The sequence below is a fragment of the Salvelinus namaycush genome, chromosome 38 (assembly GCF_016432855.1).
Source record: "Salvelinus namaycush isolate Seneca chromosome 38, SaNama_1.0, whole genome shotgun sequence".
NCBI classification, from domain to species: Eukaryota; Metazoa; Chordata; class Actinopteri; order Salmoniformes; family Salmonidae; genus Salvelinus; species Salvelinus namaycush.
Genome location: NC_052344.1, coordinates 24,247,779 through 24,265,278, shown reverse-complemented (window position 1 = coordinate 24,265,278; position 17,500 = coordinate 24,247,779). Strand labels below are relative to the sequence as shown.

Sequence of the window (17,500 nt, the reverse complement as noted above, 5' to 3'; positions counted from 1 at the left end):
TCTCCTATAGAGATACCAGGGATCACCTCTCCTATAGAGATACCAGGGATCACCTCTCCTACAGAGATACCAGGGTTCACCTCTCCTATAGAGATACCAGGGATCACCTCTCCTACAGAGATACCAGGGATCACCTCTCCTACAGAGATACCAGGGATCACCTCTCCTATAGAGATACCAGGGATCACCTCTCCTATAGAGATACCAGGGATCACCTCTCCTATAGAGATACCAGGGATCACCTCTCCTATAGAGATACCAGGGATCACCTCTCCTATAGAGATACCAGGGATCACCTCTCCTACAGAGATACCAGGGATCACCTCTCCTATAGAGATACCAGGGATCACCTCTCCTATAGAGATACCAGGGATCACCTCTCCTATAGAGATACCAGGGATCACCTCTCCTATAGAGATACCAGGGATCACCTCTCCTATAGAGATACCAGGGATCACCTCTCCTACAGAGATACCAGGGATCACCTCTCCTATAGAGATACCAGGGTTCACCTCTCCTATAGAGATACCAGGGATCACCTCTCCTATAGAGATACCAGGGATCACCTCTCCTATAGAGATACCAGGGATCACCTCTCCTACAGAGATACCAGGGATCACCTCTCCTATAGAGATACCAGGGATCACCTCTCCTATAGAGATACCAGGGATCACCTCTCCTATAGAGATACCAGGGATCACCTCTCCTACAGAGATACCAGGGATCACCTCTCCTACAGAGATACCAGGGATCACCTCTCCTATAGAGATACCAGGGATCACCTCTCCTATAGAGATACCAGGGATCACCTCTCCTACAGAGATACCAGGGATCACCTCTCCTATAGAGATACCAGGGATCACCTCTCCTATAGAGATACCAGGGATCACCTCTCCTATAGAGATACCAGGGTTCACCTCTCCTATAGAGATACCAGGGATCACCTCTCCTATAGAGATACCAGGGATCACCTCTCCTACAGAGATACCAGGGATCACCTCTCCTATAGAGATACCAGGGTTAGATGCATTTGCTGTTTGTTTTGGTTGTGTTTCCGATTATTTTGTGCCAAATAGAAATAAATGGTAAATAATGTATCATGTCGTTTTGGAGTCACTTTTATTGTAAATAAGAATAGAATAAGTTTCTAAACACTTCTAAATTCATGTGGATGTTACCATGGTTACGGACAGTCTTGAATGAATTGCGAATAATGATGAGTGAGAAACTCATTCAACCTCATAGTCATTGTATCATTTCAAATACAATACCAGAACAACAACAAAGGTCCTTTTGGAGCTCACTGTACGACAGCGTGGAGCTAGATTCAGACAAATCATTAAACACACTGTTACTTCCAGTGTATAGCAAGATATAGCCCACAGTTCAATGTAGGGAGGTAGGGAGGGAGGGAGGCCCTAGAGAGAGAGAGGACCTAGAGAGAGAGAGAGGACCTAGAGAGAGAGGACCTAGAGAGAGAGAGGAAGGACCTAGAGAGAGAGAGAGGAAGGACCTAGAGAGAGAGAGAGGAAGGACCTAGAGAGAGAGAGGACCTAGAGAGAGAGTGGAAGGACCTAGAGAGAGAGAGAGGACCTAGAGAGAGAGAGGACCTAGAGAGAGAGAGGAAGGACCTAGAGAGAGAGAGGACCTAGAGAGAGAGAGAGGAAGGACCTAGAGAGAGAGAAAGGACCTAGAGAGAGAGAAAGGACCTAGAGAGAGAGAGAGGACCCTGAGAGAGAGAGAGGAAGGACCTAGAGAGAGAGAGGAAGGACCTAGAGAGAGAGAGGAAGGACCTAGAGAGAGAGAGGAAGGACCTAGAGAGAGAGTGGAAGGACCTAGAGAGAGAGAGAGGACCTAGAGAGAGAGAGGACCTAGAGAGAGAGAGAGGAAGGACCTAGAGAGAGAGAGGAAGGACCTAGAGAGAGAGAGAGGACCTAGAGAGATAGTGGAAGGACCTAGAGAGAGAGAGAGGACCTAGAGAGAGAGAGGACCTAGAGAGAGAGAGAGGAAGGACCTAGAGAGAGAGAAAGGACCTAGAGAGAGAGAGAGAGGACCTAGAGAGAGAGTGGAAGGACCTAGAGAGAGAGAAAGGACCTAGAGAGAGAGAGAGAGGACCTAGAGAGAGAGTGGAAGGACCTAGAGAGAGAGAAAGGACCTAGAGAGAGAGAGAGAGGACCTAGAGAGAGAGTGGAAGGACCTAGAGAGAGAGAGAGGACCTAGAGAGAGAGAGGACCTAGAGAGAGAGAGAGGAAGGACCTAGAGAGAGAGAAAGGACCTAGAGAGAGAGAGAGAGAGAGGACCCTGAGAGAGAGAGGAAGGACCTAGAGAGAGAGAGGAAGGACCTAGAGAGAGAGAGAGGACCTAGAGAGAGAGTGGAAGGACCTAGAGAGAGAGAGGACCTAGAGAGAGAGAGGACCTAGAGAGAGAGTGGAAGGACCTAGAGAGAGAGAAAGGACCTAGAGAGAGAGAGAGAGGACCTAGAGAGAGAGTGGAAGGACCTAGAGAGAGAGAGAGGACCTAGAGAGAGAGAGGACCTAGAGAGAGAGAGAGGAAGGACCTAGAGAGAGAGAAAGGACCTAGAGAGAGAGAGAGAGAGAGGACCCTGAGAGAGAGAGGAAGGACCTAGAGAGAGAGAGGAAGGACCTAGAGAGAGAGAGAGGACCTAGAGAGAGAGTGGAAGGACCTAGAGAGAGAGAGGACCTAGAGAGAGAGAGGACCTAGAGAGAGAGAGAGGAAGGACCTAGAGAGAGAGAAAGGACCTAGAGAGAGAGAAAGGACCTAGAGAGAGAGAGAGGACCCTGAGAGAGAGAGGAAGGACCTAGAGAGAGAGAGAGGACCTAGAGAGAGAGAGAGGACCTAGAGAGAGAGAGAGGAAGGACCTAGAGAGAGAGAGAGGACCTAGAGAGAGAGCGAGGAAGGACCTAGAGAGAGAGAGAGGACCTAGAGAGATAGGACCCTGAGAGAGAGAGGAAGGACCTAGAGAGAGAGAGGACCTAGAGAGAGAGAGAGGACCCTGAGAGAGAGAGGACCCTGAGAGAGAGAGAGAGAGAGAGGAAGGACCTAGAGAGAGAGAGAGGACCCTGAGAGAGAGAGGACCCTGAGAGAGAGAGAGGAAGGACCTAGAGAGAGAGAGAGGACCTAGAGAGAGAGAGAGGACCTAGAGAGAGAGGACCTAGAGAGAGAGGGAGTGGATAATTATCTCTCCGTGTTAAGAGGGCATACCACTTTAGACGGAGTGCAACCCACCTGTGAGTTCCTCTCCATCAGACGAGGAACGTTAAAAGAGAAACCCTGCTCGTGTATAACACAGAGGGTCTACGCTACAGTTTCCTCACACATACAGATCAGATCAGAGCAGCTGCTGAGAGCTGGAGACTCTTTGAAGAAGAAGAACCGGCTGAGCATCTGAATAAAGTAGAACTCATCTACAATCCCTACTTGGTTGAACTACTTCATGTTTTTTCACTGCTACTTAGAGAGTTGAATATTGGTTAGTATAACACATGAAGATGTTTCCTCTGTTGAAAGCTGACTAGGCCTGTTTCCTCAAAGCATCTCAGAGGACGAGTGCTGAACTAGGATCTGGTCTCTTATTCATTATGATTTATTATGATTTAATTTGTAATTTAACCTTTATTTAACTAGGCAGGTCAGTTAGGAACAAATTCTTATTTACGTAGCGATGGGAGGGAGACATTGTCTGATAGGAACATCAGAAGCTAGAGATGGGAGAGAGATTGTCTGATAGGAACACCAGAAGGTAGGTAGAGATGGGAGAGAAAGATTGTCTGATAGGAACATCAGAAGGTAGGTAGAGATGGGAGAGAGAGATTGTCTGATAGGAACATTAGAAGGTAGGTAGAGATGGGAGAGAGAGATTGTCTGATAGGAACATCAGAAGGTAGGTAGAGATGGGAGAGAGATTGTCTGAGAGGAACATCAGAAGGTAGGTACAGATGGGAGAGAGAGATTGTCTGATAGGAACATCAGAAGGTAGGTAGAGATGGGAGAGAGAGATTGTCTGATAGGAACATCAGAAGGTAGGTACAGATGGGAGAGAGAGATTGTCTGATAGGAACATCAGAAGGTAGAGATGAGAGAGAGATTGTCTGATAGGAACATCAGAAGGTAGGTAGAGATGGGAGAGAGAGATTGTCTGATAGGAACATCAGAAGGTAGGTAGAGATGGGAGAGAGAGATTGTCTGATAGGAACATCAGAAGGTAGGTAGAGAAGGAAGAGAGAGATTGTCTGATAGGAACATCAGAAGGTAGGTACAGATGGGAGAGAGAGATTGTCTGATAGGAACATCAGAAGGTAGGTACAGATGGGAGAGAGAGATTGTCTGATAGGAACATCAGAAGGTAGGTAGAGATGGGAGAGAGAGATTGTCTGATAGGAACATCAGAAGGTAGGTACAGATGGGAGAGAGAGATTGTCTGATAGGAACATCAGAAGGTAGGTAGAGATGGGAGAGAGAGATTGTCTGATAGGAACATCAGAAGGTAGGTACAGATGGGAGAGAGAGATTGTCTGATAGGAACATCAGAAGGTAGGTAGAGATGGGAGGGAGACATTGTCTGATAGGAACATCAGAAGGTAGGTAGAGATGGGAGAGAGAGATTGTCTGATAGGAACATCAGAAGGTAGGTAGAGAAGGAAGAGAGATTGTCTGATAGGAACATCAGAAGGTAGGTAGAGATGGGAGAGAGATTGTCTGATAGGAACATCAGAAGGTAGGTAGAGATGGGAGAGAGATTGTCTGATAGGAACATCAGAAGGTAGGTAGAGATGGGAGAGAGATTGTCTGCCACCAGAGAAAGACCTAGCAGTCCCTACAGTGGGCGAGCTAGGATAAGACAGTTCTCAGAACAGCTCTAACAGGCATACTATTACACACATGGACTGACTCTAGTTCATTAACACTTTACTTAACTCTCCTCCCAGTGACTACGGGTGGTGAGAGGAGCAACCCTTAACTCTCCTCCCAGTGACTACGGGTGGTGAGAGGAGCAACCCTTAACTCTCCTCCCAGTGACTACGGGTGGTGAGGGGAGCCAGGAGGAGCAACCCTTAACTCTCCTCCCAGTGACTACGGGTGGTGAGGGGAGCCAGGAGGACCAACCCTTAACTCTCCTCCCAGTGACTACGGGTGGTGAGAGGAGCCAGGAGGAGCAACCCTTAACTCTCCTCCCAGTGACTACGGGTGGTGAGGGGAGCCAGGAGGACCAACCCTTAACTCTCCTCCCAGTGACTACGGGTGGTGAGAGGAGCCAGGAGGAGCAACCCTTAACTCTCCTCCCAGTGACTACGGGTGGTGAGAGGAGCAACCCTTAACTCTCCTCCCAGTGACTACGGGTGGTGAGGGGAGCCAGGAGGAGAACCCTTAACTCTCCTCCCAGTGACTACGGGTGGTGAGGGGAGCCAGGAGGGCCAACCCTTAACTCTCCTCCCAGTGACTACGGGTGGTGAGAGGAGCCAGGAGGAGCAACCCTTAACTCTCCTCCCAGTGACTACGGGTGGTGAGGGGAGCCAGGAGGAGCAACCCTTAACTCTCCTCCCAGTGACTACGGGTGGTGAGGGGAGCCAGGAGGAGCAACCCTTAACTCTCCTCCCAGTGACTACGGGTGGTGAGGGGAGCCAGGAGGAGACACCCTTAACTCTCCTCCCAGTGACTACGGGTGGTGAGGGGAGCCAGGAGGAGAAACCCTTAACTCTCCTCCCAGTGACTACGGGTGGTGAGGGGAGCCAGGAGGAGCACCCCTTAACTCTCCTCCCAGTGACTACGGGTGGTGAGAGGAGCCAGGAGGAGAAGCCCTTAACTCTCCTCCCAGTGACTACGGGTGGTGAGAGGAGCCAGGAGGAGGAACCCTTAACTCTCCTCCCAGTGACTACGGGTGGTGAGGGGAGCCAGGAGGAGAAACCCTTAACTCTCCTCCCAGTGACTATGGGTGGTGAGGGGAGCCAGGAGGAGAACCCTTAACTCTCCTCCCAGTGACTACGGGTGGCGAGGGGAGCCAGGAGGAGCAACCCTTAACTCTCCTCCCAGTGACTATGGGTGGTGAGGGGAGCCAGGAGGAGAACCCTTAACTCTCCTCCCAGTGACTACGGGTGGTGAGGGGAGCCGGGAGGAGAACCCTTAACTCTCCTCCCAGTGACTACGGGTGGTGAGGGGAGCCAGGAGGAGCAACCCTTAACTCTCCTCCCAGTGACTACGGGTGGTGAGAGGAGCCAGGAGGAGAAACCCTTAACTCTCCTCCCAGTGACTATGGGTGGTGAGGGGAGCCAGGAGGAGTAACCCTTAACTCTCCTCCCAGTGACTATGGGTGGTGAGGGGATCCAGGAGGAGCACCCCTTAACTCTCCTCCCAGTGACTACGGGTGGTGAGAGGAGCCAGGAGGACCAACCCTTAACTCTCCTCCCAGTGACTACGGGTGGTGAGGGGAGCCAGGAGGAGAACCCTTAACTCTCCTCCCAGTGACTATGGGTGGTGAGGGGAGCCAGGAGGAGACACATAGCTATAGTGACAGATACACGCTGCCTGCAACACATTAATATGGAAACTCTTTGAGGATGAGTGTGTGTGTGTGTGTGTGTGTGTCTGTGTCTGTGTCTGTGTCTGTGTGTGTGTGTGTGTGTGTGTGTGTGTGTGTGTGTGTGTGTGTGTGTGTGTGTGTGTGTGTGTGTGTGTGTGTGTGTGTGTGTGTGTGTGTGTGTGTGCGTGTGTGTGTGTGTGTGTCTGTTTAAACACTCTTCATTAGTAATAACAGTGAAGTGAGATCTGTAACCTGATTATCTCTGTTTCATTACAACTTCAATTAGAAATATTTAGTTCTGCGTTCAAACAAATAACTAAAGGAACAAAACAGACACTAGACACATAGCGCACTTCCCAAATCACACCCCTTTCCCCCTTTATAGTGCACTACTTTTGACCAGGGCCTATAGGGCCACTCTAAAGGGAATAGGGTGCCATTTAAGAGACATAGAGATAGATACATCAGTAAACATGGATGTCGGATGTCAGTTTGATTCTGCCCCCCTCTGTGAGCCGATTGGTTCATCACGTCCCCGGGGGGCAGGGTTTGGTGCGTTGGTTGTTAATGGTCTGATTGAACAAACAGAGCGTTTCATTTGTACCAATTAAACTAATCTAAGCCTAATATGCGTACAGAGTAATAGCTCTGTGATGATTGGTCGTGGGGTCTCCTGCTGCATTGCAATAGTTTAAGGGGAACTGAGAAGACTCAGGAAGCAGGGTGGTGGGAAGGACTGTGTTATCTCTCGTTGGCTGGGTTTACACAGGAAGCACAATTCTTTTGGAAGGTCTGTCTTTTGACCAATCCCATCAGATCTTTTCACATCAAATTATTTTTCAGCTCTGATCTGATTGGTCAAAAGACCAATTAGTGTGAGAAGAAAAAAAGAAGAGAATTGGGCTGCCTGTGTCAACCCAGACATTCTGTTGTAGTTCTAATTCTACATTTAAAATTCTACTCATTCTTAATTAGTATCAGTCAAGTCCACAGGTGCCTGGCTCTGTATCCATGTGTTATTCTGTCAGACTTCATACTGACTCCATCACTCAGTCAGGGAGACGGGGAGGAATGAACCAATCACGTGTTGTTCTGTCAGACTGGGAGGAATGAACCAATCACGTGTTGTTCTGTCAGACTGGGAGGAATGAACCAATCACGTGTTGTTCTGTCAGACTGGGAGGAATGAACCAATCACGTGTTGTTCTGTCAGACTGGGAGGAATGAACCAATCACGTGTTGTTCTGTCAGACTGGGAGGAATGAACCAATCACGTGTTGTTCTGTCAGACTGGGAGGGATGAACCATTGAATACGACTCACAATTGAAGCTGAATTTTTTTTACATTTCTGTTGCTATTTTTGATAAATGATTCATGTAATTCCATTTCCTGGAAATGTAAGAAACATGTGTATGGATAATTAGATCCTAGGGCTGTAGAGGTGGGTTGGAGTGAGTGCTAACTCACACATGTTTGGTTTAAGGTATGACAGGCCTGGTCAGGTGAATTATATCTAACAAGGAAAGTGGTTTTGACTAACAGAGAGGTTGGTTCAGTGGTTTTGACTAATAGAGAGGTTGGTACAGTGGTTTTGACTAACAGAGAGGTTGGTACAGTGGTTTTGACTAATAGAGAGGTTGGTACAGTGGTTTTGACTAACAGAGAGGTTGGTACAGTGGTTTTGACTAACAGAGAGGTTGGTACAGTGGTTTTGACTAACAGAGAGGTTGGTACAGTGGTTTTGACTAGCAGAGAGGTTGGTTCAGTGGTTTTGACTAACAGAGAGGTTGGTACAGTAGTTTTGACTAACAGAGAGGTTGGTTCAGTGGTTTTGACTAGCAGAGAGGTTGGCACAGTGGTTTTGACTAACATAGAGGTTGGTTCAGTGGTTTTGACTAACAGAGAGGTTGGTACAGTGGTTTTGACTAACAGAGAGGTTGGTACAGTGGTTTTGACTAGCAGAGAGGTTGGTACAGTGGTTTTGACTAACAGAGAGGTTGGTACAGTGGTTTTGACTAACAGAGAGGTTGGTACAGTGGTTTTGACTAACAGAGAGGTTGGTACAGTGGTTTTGACTAACAGAGAGGTTGGAACAGTGGTTTTGACTAACATAGAGGTTGGTACAGTGGTTTTGACTAACAGAGAGGTTGGTACAGTGGTTTTGACTAACAGAGAGGTTGGAACAGTGGTTTTGACTAACAGAGAGGTTGGAACAGTGGTTTTGGCCAGCAGAGAGGTTGGTACAGTGGTTCTAACTAGCAGAGAGGTTGGAACAGTGGTTTTGACTAACAGAGAGGTTGGTACAGTGGTTTTGACTAACAGAGAGGTTGGAACAGTGGTTTTGACCAGCAGAGAGGTTGGTACAGTGGTTTTCACTAACAGAGAGGTTGGAACAGTGGTTTTGACCAGCAGAGAGGTTGGTTCAGTGGTTTTCACTAACAGAGAGGTTAGTGTGTGATCTGAACTGAACTGGGCTGCAGACCCATCTGTATGTGTACTGGTGGAACACACTGCTGCCACCAGGGAGATACACACCACTAATGATGTGTGTGTGTTGATGAGTGAGTCTGTGTGTGTCCGGTGTGTGTATGTATGTGTGTGTGTGCGTGTGTGCGTGCGTGCGTGCGTGTGTGTCCAGTGTGTGTGTGTGTGTGTGTGTGTGTGTGTGTGTGTGTGTGTGTGTGTGTGTGTCCAGTGTGTGTGTGTCCAGTGTGTGTTTGTGTGTGTGTGTGTGTGTCCAGTGTGTGTGTGTGTCCAGTGTGTGTGTGTGTGTATGCGTGTGTGCGTGCGTGCGTGCGTGTCCAGTATGTGTGTCCAGTGTGTACGCACTACCTGAGTTGTCCTCGTCCTTGCGGATCTTGAGCTTGACCAGTTCTTCACACTGCTGGAGGATCTGAACAGCGTCTTCCATGGAACAGTTGTCCAGGCGGATGTTATCGATGGCCAGCAGCTTGTCCCCCAGCTCCAGAGTCCCAGTCCTGGGGAGAGAAACACACAGACCAGGGTTTAGAGGTGGACAGCAGCTTGTCCCCCAGCTCCAGAGTCCCAGTCCTGGGGACAGAAACACACAGACCAGGGTTTAGAGGTGGACAGCAGCTTGTCCCCCAGCTCCAGAGTCCCAGTCCTGGGGGGAGAAACACACAGACCAGGGTTTAGAGGTGGACAGCAGCTTGTCCCCCAGCTCCAGAGTCCCAGTACTGGGGGGAGAAACACACAGACCAGGGTTTAGAGGTGGACAGCAGCTTGTCCCCCAGCTCCAGAGTCCCAGTCCTGGGGGGATAAACACACAGACCAGGGTTTAGAGGTGGACAGCAGCTTGTCCCCCAGCTCCAGAGTCCCAGTCCTGGGGGGAGAAACACACAGACCAGGGTTTAGAGGTGGACAGCAGCTTGTCCCCCAGCTCCAGAGTCCCAGTCCTGGGGGGAGAAACACACAGACCAGGGTTTAGAGGTGGACAGCAGCTTGTCCCCCAGCTCCAGAGTCCCAGTCCTGGGGGGAGAAACACACAGACCAGGGTTTAGAGGTGGACAGCAGCTTGTCCCCCAGCTCCAGAGTCCCAGTCCTGGGGACAGAAACACACAGCCCAGGGTTTAGAGGTGGACAGCAGCTTGTCCCCCCGCTCCAGAGTCCCAGTCCTGGGGGGAGAAACACACAGACCAGGGTTTAGAGATGGACGGCAGCTTGTCCCCCAGCTCCAGAGTCCCAGTCCTGGGGGGAGAAACACACAGACCAGGGTTTAGAGGTGGACAGCAGCTTGTCCCCCAGCTCCAGAGTCCCAGTCCTGGGGACAGAAACACACAGACCAGGGTTTAGAGGTGGACAGCAGCTTGTCCCCCAGCTCCAGAGTCCCAGTCCTGGGAGGAGAAACACACAGACCAGGGTTTAGAGGTGGACAGCAGCTTGTCCCCCAGCTCCAGAGTCCCAGTCCTGGGGAGAGAAACACACAGACCAGGGTTTAGAGGTGGACAGCAGCTTGTCCCCCAGCTCCAGAGTCCCAGTCCTGGGGAGAGAAACACACAGACCAGGGTTTAGAGGTGGACAGCAGCTTGTCCCCCCGCTCCAGAGTCCCAGTCCTGGGGGGAGAAACACACAGACCAGGGTTTAGAGGTGGACAGGACGGGCTTCAATCCTATATTCTACATTGTGGACTATTATTGTAAATGTGTATTCATCTAGTGAGACTGGTGTCGTAGCTGAATCAGAATTAGTTAGGTAACATAGATAAATAATATGTTTTATTTACATAATATGCTTATGTGGGATACTTGTCATTAGAATGTCTCTTTTTGGACTATACAGTCGGCAGTTGCATTTTCCTTTCTTCTCTCGGGAAAAGTCACTCGGGGCCCAGAGAGAGGGAGAGGTCAGGCTTGTCTTTTACATGTCTGGTAATATGCAGAATATCAGAAAGGGAGAATTCAGAATTGAACATTGTCTTCATATGTGAATGTATCTGTTAAACCATGTGAAGGGCTCCACAATGTCTGTACTCCAGTCATTCCCTCATTTTCCCATTGGGGGGAGGAGTATGGCAGTGTCTGGAACCATTGTATTACCCCTCTGATGTTGCATGAATCTTGAGAGAGTGTATGACCTAGAAGTCACTCCCCTCAGGGAGCTTGTCCAGGGGTGGGGTGTATTTGAGATGGGAGTATCTAGAATTGACAATTGATATATGCCATTGGATGAGGTAATGTTTTGGTACTATGAAGTACCAAGAACGATTTTGAACCTCGTTTTAGAGAGCAAACTGAACGATAATTTATAGCTAATGCTATCTGGCTATGGGACACTCCTCTCTCAAGTAAAAGGCCCTTTGTGAACTTTCTGAGATCTGTTGTTCGTCATGTGAGTTGAGAGGTGTGTATCTTGGCTATAAAAGATACTAAGTATTCTTTTGTAAGCACTCTCAGAGAATTCATTTATAGACACTGAATTGATCTGAGAGTCAAAGGGCTATGGTGAAGCTCATATGAATTAAAGATGGACTTTAAAATATAACTCTGACTTGTGTGTGGTTTATAAACGCTCCTCATTTAGTAATAAAGGAAATTACCACGACACTGGTTACACCACCAGTTCAGTGTTGCTCACATGCTGTTCTCTCACACCATGAACACTGATCTGAATGATCTTGTGTGGAAACATCCATTATTCATCATGCGTCCACATACTGTACACAGTCATAGTTCTCACCAACACACAGACATAATCCTAATCCAGAACTCCCCCCCATAGACAGATACGCAGATGTAATGCATGTTTAACTCTGTCAGAGACTCAAACAGAGGACTGTTAACAGGAGTCCTGACAGAGACAAGCTGCTGAAATGAGACTCACAGAGACAAGCTGCTGAAATGAGACTCACAGAGACAAGCTGTTGAAATGAGACTCACAGAGACCTGTTAACAGGAGTCCTGACAGAGACAAGCTGCTGAAATGAGACTCACAGAGACCTGTTAACAGGAGTCCTGACAGAGACAAGCTGCTGAAATGAGACTCACAGAGACAAGCTGCTGAAATGAGACTCACAGAGACCTGTTAACAGGAGCCCTGACAGAGACAAGCTGCTGAAATGAGACTCACAGAGACCTGTTAACAGGAGTCCTGACAGAGACAAGCTGCTGAAATGAGACTCACAGAGACCTGTTAACAGGAGTCCTGACAGAGACAAGCTGCTGAAATGAGACTCACAGAGACAAGCTGCTGAAATGAGACTCACAGAGACCTGTTAACAGGAGTCCTGACAGAGACAAGCTGCTGAAATGAGACTCACAGAGACAAGCTTCTGAAATGAGACTCACAGAGACAAGCTGTTGAAATGAGACTCACAGAGACCTGTTAACAGGAGTCCTGACAGAGACAAGCTGCTGAAATGAGACTCACAGAGACAAGCTGCTGAAATGAGACTCACAGAGACCTGTTAACAGGAGCCCTGACAGAGACAAGCTGCTGAAATGAGACTCACAGAGACAAGCTTCTGAAATGAGACTCACAGAGACAAGCTGTTGAAATGAGACTCACAGAGACCTGTTAACAGGAGCCCTGACAGAGACAAGCTGCTGAAATGAGACTCACAGAGACAAGCTTCTGAAATGAGACTCACAGAGACAAGCTGCTGAAATGAGACTCACAGAGACCTGTTAACAGGAGTCCTGACAGAGACAAGCTGCTGAAATGAGACTCACAGAGACAAGCTGCTGAAATGAGACTCACAGAGACCTGTTAACAGGAGTCCTGACAGAGACAAGCTGCTGAAATGAGACTCACAGAGACAAGCTGCTGAAATGAGACTCACAGAGACCTGTTAACAGGAGCCCTGATAGAGACAAGCTGCTGAAATGAGACTCACAGAGACAAGCTGCTGAAATGAGACTCACAGAGACAAGCTGTTGAAATGAGACTCACAGAGACCTGTTAACAGGAGCCCTGATAGAGACAAGCTGCTGAAATGAGACTCACAGAGACAAGCTGCTGAAATGAGACTCACAGAGACAAGCTGCTGAAATGAGACTCACAGAGACCTGTTAACAGGAGCCCTGACAGAGACAAGCTGCTGAAATGAGACTCACAGAGACAAGCTGCTAAAATGAGACTCACAGAGACAAGCTGCTGAAATGAGACTCACAGAGACAAGCTGCTGAAATGAGACTCACAGAGACAAGCTGCTAAAATGAGACTCACAGAGACAAGCTGCTGAAATGAGACTCACAGAGACCTGTTAACAGGAGCCCTGACAGGCTGCTAAAATGGGCCAAATGCAGTGAGGTGAATGTAGAGCATCAATAACAAGGTCTGCATTCCAAATGACACCCTATTCCCGATGTAGTGCACTACGGTTGACCAGGGAACATACAGTTTTGATCAAACGTAGTGCACTACATAGGGAATAGGGTGCCATTTAGAATGCAACCCAAGCAGTCATCAGTTGGCTCCCTTCCCTCCCTTCACTATGACAACACAGAGGCAGAAAACAGAATACTGTTCAGTTGTCCTCATTCTAGAACATCATTCATATTCCCATGTAATCCAGAGAAAGAAACTCATTATTAAAATGACCAATAATCTCTTTTTTTTTTTTTTACTAATGTCCAAAATGTCTAAATCCTGAAAGGTATAAGGGACAACACCTGCCCAGTTTACCTGAAAGCTAGGTCATCGTTACGGTAAATACCCTAGTACAAGAGCATAGAAAAAGGTTGATTAATGTAAAACCTCTACTATAGCAGCAGAATGTAAACTAGAATCACATCATAACTCCCCAGTGCTTTCCTCTGTCTCCTTGGCAGGGGTAACTAATACCTAGATAGAACAGGACTGGGTGCCTGTCCTCTGTCTCCTTGGCAGGGGTAACTAATACCTAGATAGAACAGGACTGGGTGCCTGTCCTCTGTCTCCTTGGCAGGGGTAACTAATACCTAGATAGAACAGGACTGGGTGCCTTCCCTCTGTCTCCTTGACAGGGGTAACTAATACCTAGATAGAACAGGACTGGATGCCTTCCCTCTCTGTCTCCTTGACAGGGGTAACTAATACCTAGATAGAACAGGACTGGGTGCCTTCCCTCTCTGTCTCCTTGACAGGGGTAACTAATACCTAGATAGAACAGGACTGGATGCCTTCCCTCTCTGTCTCCTTGACAGGGGTAACTAATACCTAGATAGAACAGGACTGGGTGCCTTCCCTCTCTGACTCCTTGGCAGGGGTAACTAATACCTATATAGTGCACTAATTTTGATCAGGGCCCATAGGGAATAGGTGCCAATTGGGCTGCAGACAAGGTAAACATATGTGTTGGTTGCGTAAGGCCTGGCATAACGAGGGCAGAGACAGAATGTGGGCTAATTAGTTAGAGCCCTGGTGGTAAACAGAATGCAGTGTCGCCTTGGTAACGGGTCTGGATGTAAACACAGAGAACATCCAGCCCAGTTACTGCAGAAGGAGGAGGGGTTTAAAGTACATCTACATCTGTAGTGTGTGTGTGTGTGTGTGTGTGTGTGTGTGTGTGTGTGTGTGTGTGTGTGTGTGTGTGTGTGTGTGTGTGTGTGTACCCCCCTCAGCTGAGAATTCCCTCTCTCTGTGTGAAGTAGGTAACAGAAGTTTCACGATCCGTTTCCACTTTGGGGGATTTAATTGAAGAACCGTGTCCGCTGCCTCCCACAACGAGATGACAACATCCGCTAGTTAGCTAGCGACTCAGTCGTCAAACTGGCCCACTTCAGTTAGTTAGCTAGCGACTCAGTCGTCAAACTGGCCCACTTCAGTTAGTTAGCTAGCGACTCAGTCGTCAAACTGGCCCACTTCAGTTAGTTAGCTAGCGACTCAGTCGTCAAACTGGCCCACTTCAGTTAGTTAGCTAGCGACTCAGTCGTCAAACTGGCCCACTTCAGTTAGTTAGCTAGCGATTCAGTCGTCAAACTGGCCCACTTCAGTTAGTTAGCTAGCGACTCAGTCGTCAAGCTGGCCCACTTCAGTTAGTTAGCTAGCGACTCAGTCGTCAAACTGGCCCACTTCAGTTAGTTAGCTAGCGACTCAGTCGTCAAACTGGCCCACTTCAGTTAGTTAGCTAGCGACTCAGTCGTCAAACTGGCCCACTTCAGTTGGGAGGTGCAATCAGAGTTTTAAACGTGCGTCCTAACGATGGTGTGTGTTGTCTCACGGTGTTTTTTATTATGTGGGGTAATGGCCCGCTGGGGGTCGTACCACGGAGCAGGGAGACTGGGGGTCGTACCACAGAGCAGGGAGCCTGGCCCTCTGGGGGTCGTACCATGGAGCAGGGAGCCTGGCCCACTGGGGGTCGTACCACGGAGCAGGGAGCCTGGGGGTCGTACCACAGAGCAGGGAGCCTGGCCCTCTGGGGGTCGTACCATGGAGCAGGGAGCCTGGCCCACTGGGGGTCGTACCACAGAGCAGGGAGCCTGGCCGCCTGGGGGTCGTACCACAGAGCAGGGAGCCTGGCACCCTGGGGGTCGTACCACAGAGCAGGGAGCCTGGCCCGCTGGGGGTCGTACCACAGAGCAGGGAGCCTGGCCCTCTGGGGTTCGTACCACAGAGCAGGGAGCCTGGTCCCCTGGGGGTCGTACCACAGAGCAGGGAGCCTGGGGGTCGTATCACAGAGCAGGGAGCCTGGGGGTCGTACCACGGAGCACAGAGCCTGGCCACTGAACATCGTACCACAGAGCAGGGAGCCTGGCCACTGAACATCGTACCACGGAGCACAGAGCCTGGCCACCGAACATCGTACCACGGAGCACGGAGCCTGGCCACTGAACATCGTACCACGGAGCACGGAGCCTGGCCACCGAACATCGTACCACGGCGCACGGAGCCTGGCCACCGAACATCGTACCACAGAGCACAGAGCCTGGCCACTGAACATCGTACCACGGAGCAGGGAGCCTGGCCACTGAACATCGTACCACGGAGCAGGGAGCCTGGCCACTGAACATCGTACCACGGAGCAGGGAGCCTGGCCACTGAACATCGTACCACGGAGCAGGGAGCCTGGCCACTGAACATCGTACCACGGAGCAGGGAGCCTGGCCACTGAACATCGTACCACGGAGCAGGGAGCCTGGCCACTGAACATCGTACCACGGAGCAGGGAGCCTGGCCACTGAACATCGTACCACGGAGCAGGGAGCCTGGCCACTGAACATCGTACCACGGAGCAGGGAGCCTGGCCACTGAACATCGTACCACAGAGCACAGAGCCTGGCCACTGAACATCGTACCACGGAGCACAGAGCCTGGCCACTGAACATCGTACCACGGAGCACGGAGCCTGGCCACCGAACAATACATTATCTGTTTTGATCTAGAAAATTGGAATTATGGGGATGAGCTCATGCAGGGTCCCATCCCCCTTCCAGCCCAGAGCTGAGTGACCACAGAGCCTGGTCATAAACCACGGATTAACATCCACTGCATCAAACACAATACACTGCAGAAATACATATATTATATCTGACTCTGCCATAGTGTAGTTTAGTAGAGTGGTGTGCAGAGCAACACTGATGTGGTGCATGTTGTGTGTTTCAGATAATTTACCTGTGAGCAGGTTGATTGATGTATTTACCTGTGAGCAGATTGATTGATGTATTTACCTGTGAGCAGGTTGATTGATGTATTTACCTGTGAGCAGGTTGATTGATGTATTTACCTGTGAGCAGATTGATTGATGTATTTACCTGTGAGCAGGTTGATTGATGTATTTACCTGTGAGCAGATTGATTGATGTATTTACCTGTGAGCAGATTGATTGATGTATTTACCTGTGAGCAGGTTGATTGGATGATTGATGTATTTACCTGTGAGCAGGTTGATTGATGTATTTACCTGTGAGCCACGCTGCCCTTCTTGATGTCGGAGATGATGAGAGCGTCCCCAGGTTTCCTACTGGACGGAGCTAGGAGCAGAGAAAGAAAGGATGGAAGTATGAGAGAGAGCAACAAAACCACAGGCTTATATCATTAACAAAACCACAGGCTTATATCATTAACAAAACCACAGGCTTAAATCATTAACAAAACCACAGGCTTAAATCATTAACAAACCCACAGGCTTAAATCATTAACAAAACCACAGGATTATATCATTAACAAAACCACAGGCTTATATCATTAACAAAACCACAGGCTTAAATCATTAACAAAACCACAGGCTTAAATCATTAACAAAACCACAGGCTTAAATCATTAACAAAACCACAGGATTATATCATTAACAAAACCACAGGCTTATATCATTAACAAAACCACAGGCTTAAATCATTAACAAACCCACAGGCTTAAATCATTAACAAAACCACAGGCTTAAATCATTAACAAAACCACAGGCTTATATCATTAACAAAACCACAGGCTTATATCATTAACAAAACCACAGGCTTATATCATTAACAAAACCACAGGCTTAAATCATTAACAAAACCACAGGCTTAAATCATTAACAAAACCACAGGC

At 48.8% G+C, this 17,500-nt stretch overlaps 1 protein-coding gene across 1 annotated transcript in view; it reads right to left on the bottom strand.

Annotated features, from left to right (window-relative positions):
- Nucleotides 1–17,500, bottom strand: part of grip1 (glutamate receptor interacting protein 1) — a gene marked incomplete at its 5' end in the record, with an annotated part of 120,548 nt that overhangs the window by 24,153 nt on the left and 78,895 nt on the right. Inside the window, 2 exons of the mRNA XM_038978056.1 lie at nucleotides 9,369–9,514; nucleotides 16,875–16,944. Of these exons, the coding sequence (XP_038833984.1) occupies nucleotides 9,369–9,514; nucleotides 16,875–16,944 (216 nt within the window). The remainder of the gene's footprint in view (nucleotides 1–9,368; nucleotides 9,515–16,874; nucleotides 16,945–17,500) is intronic.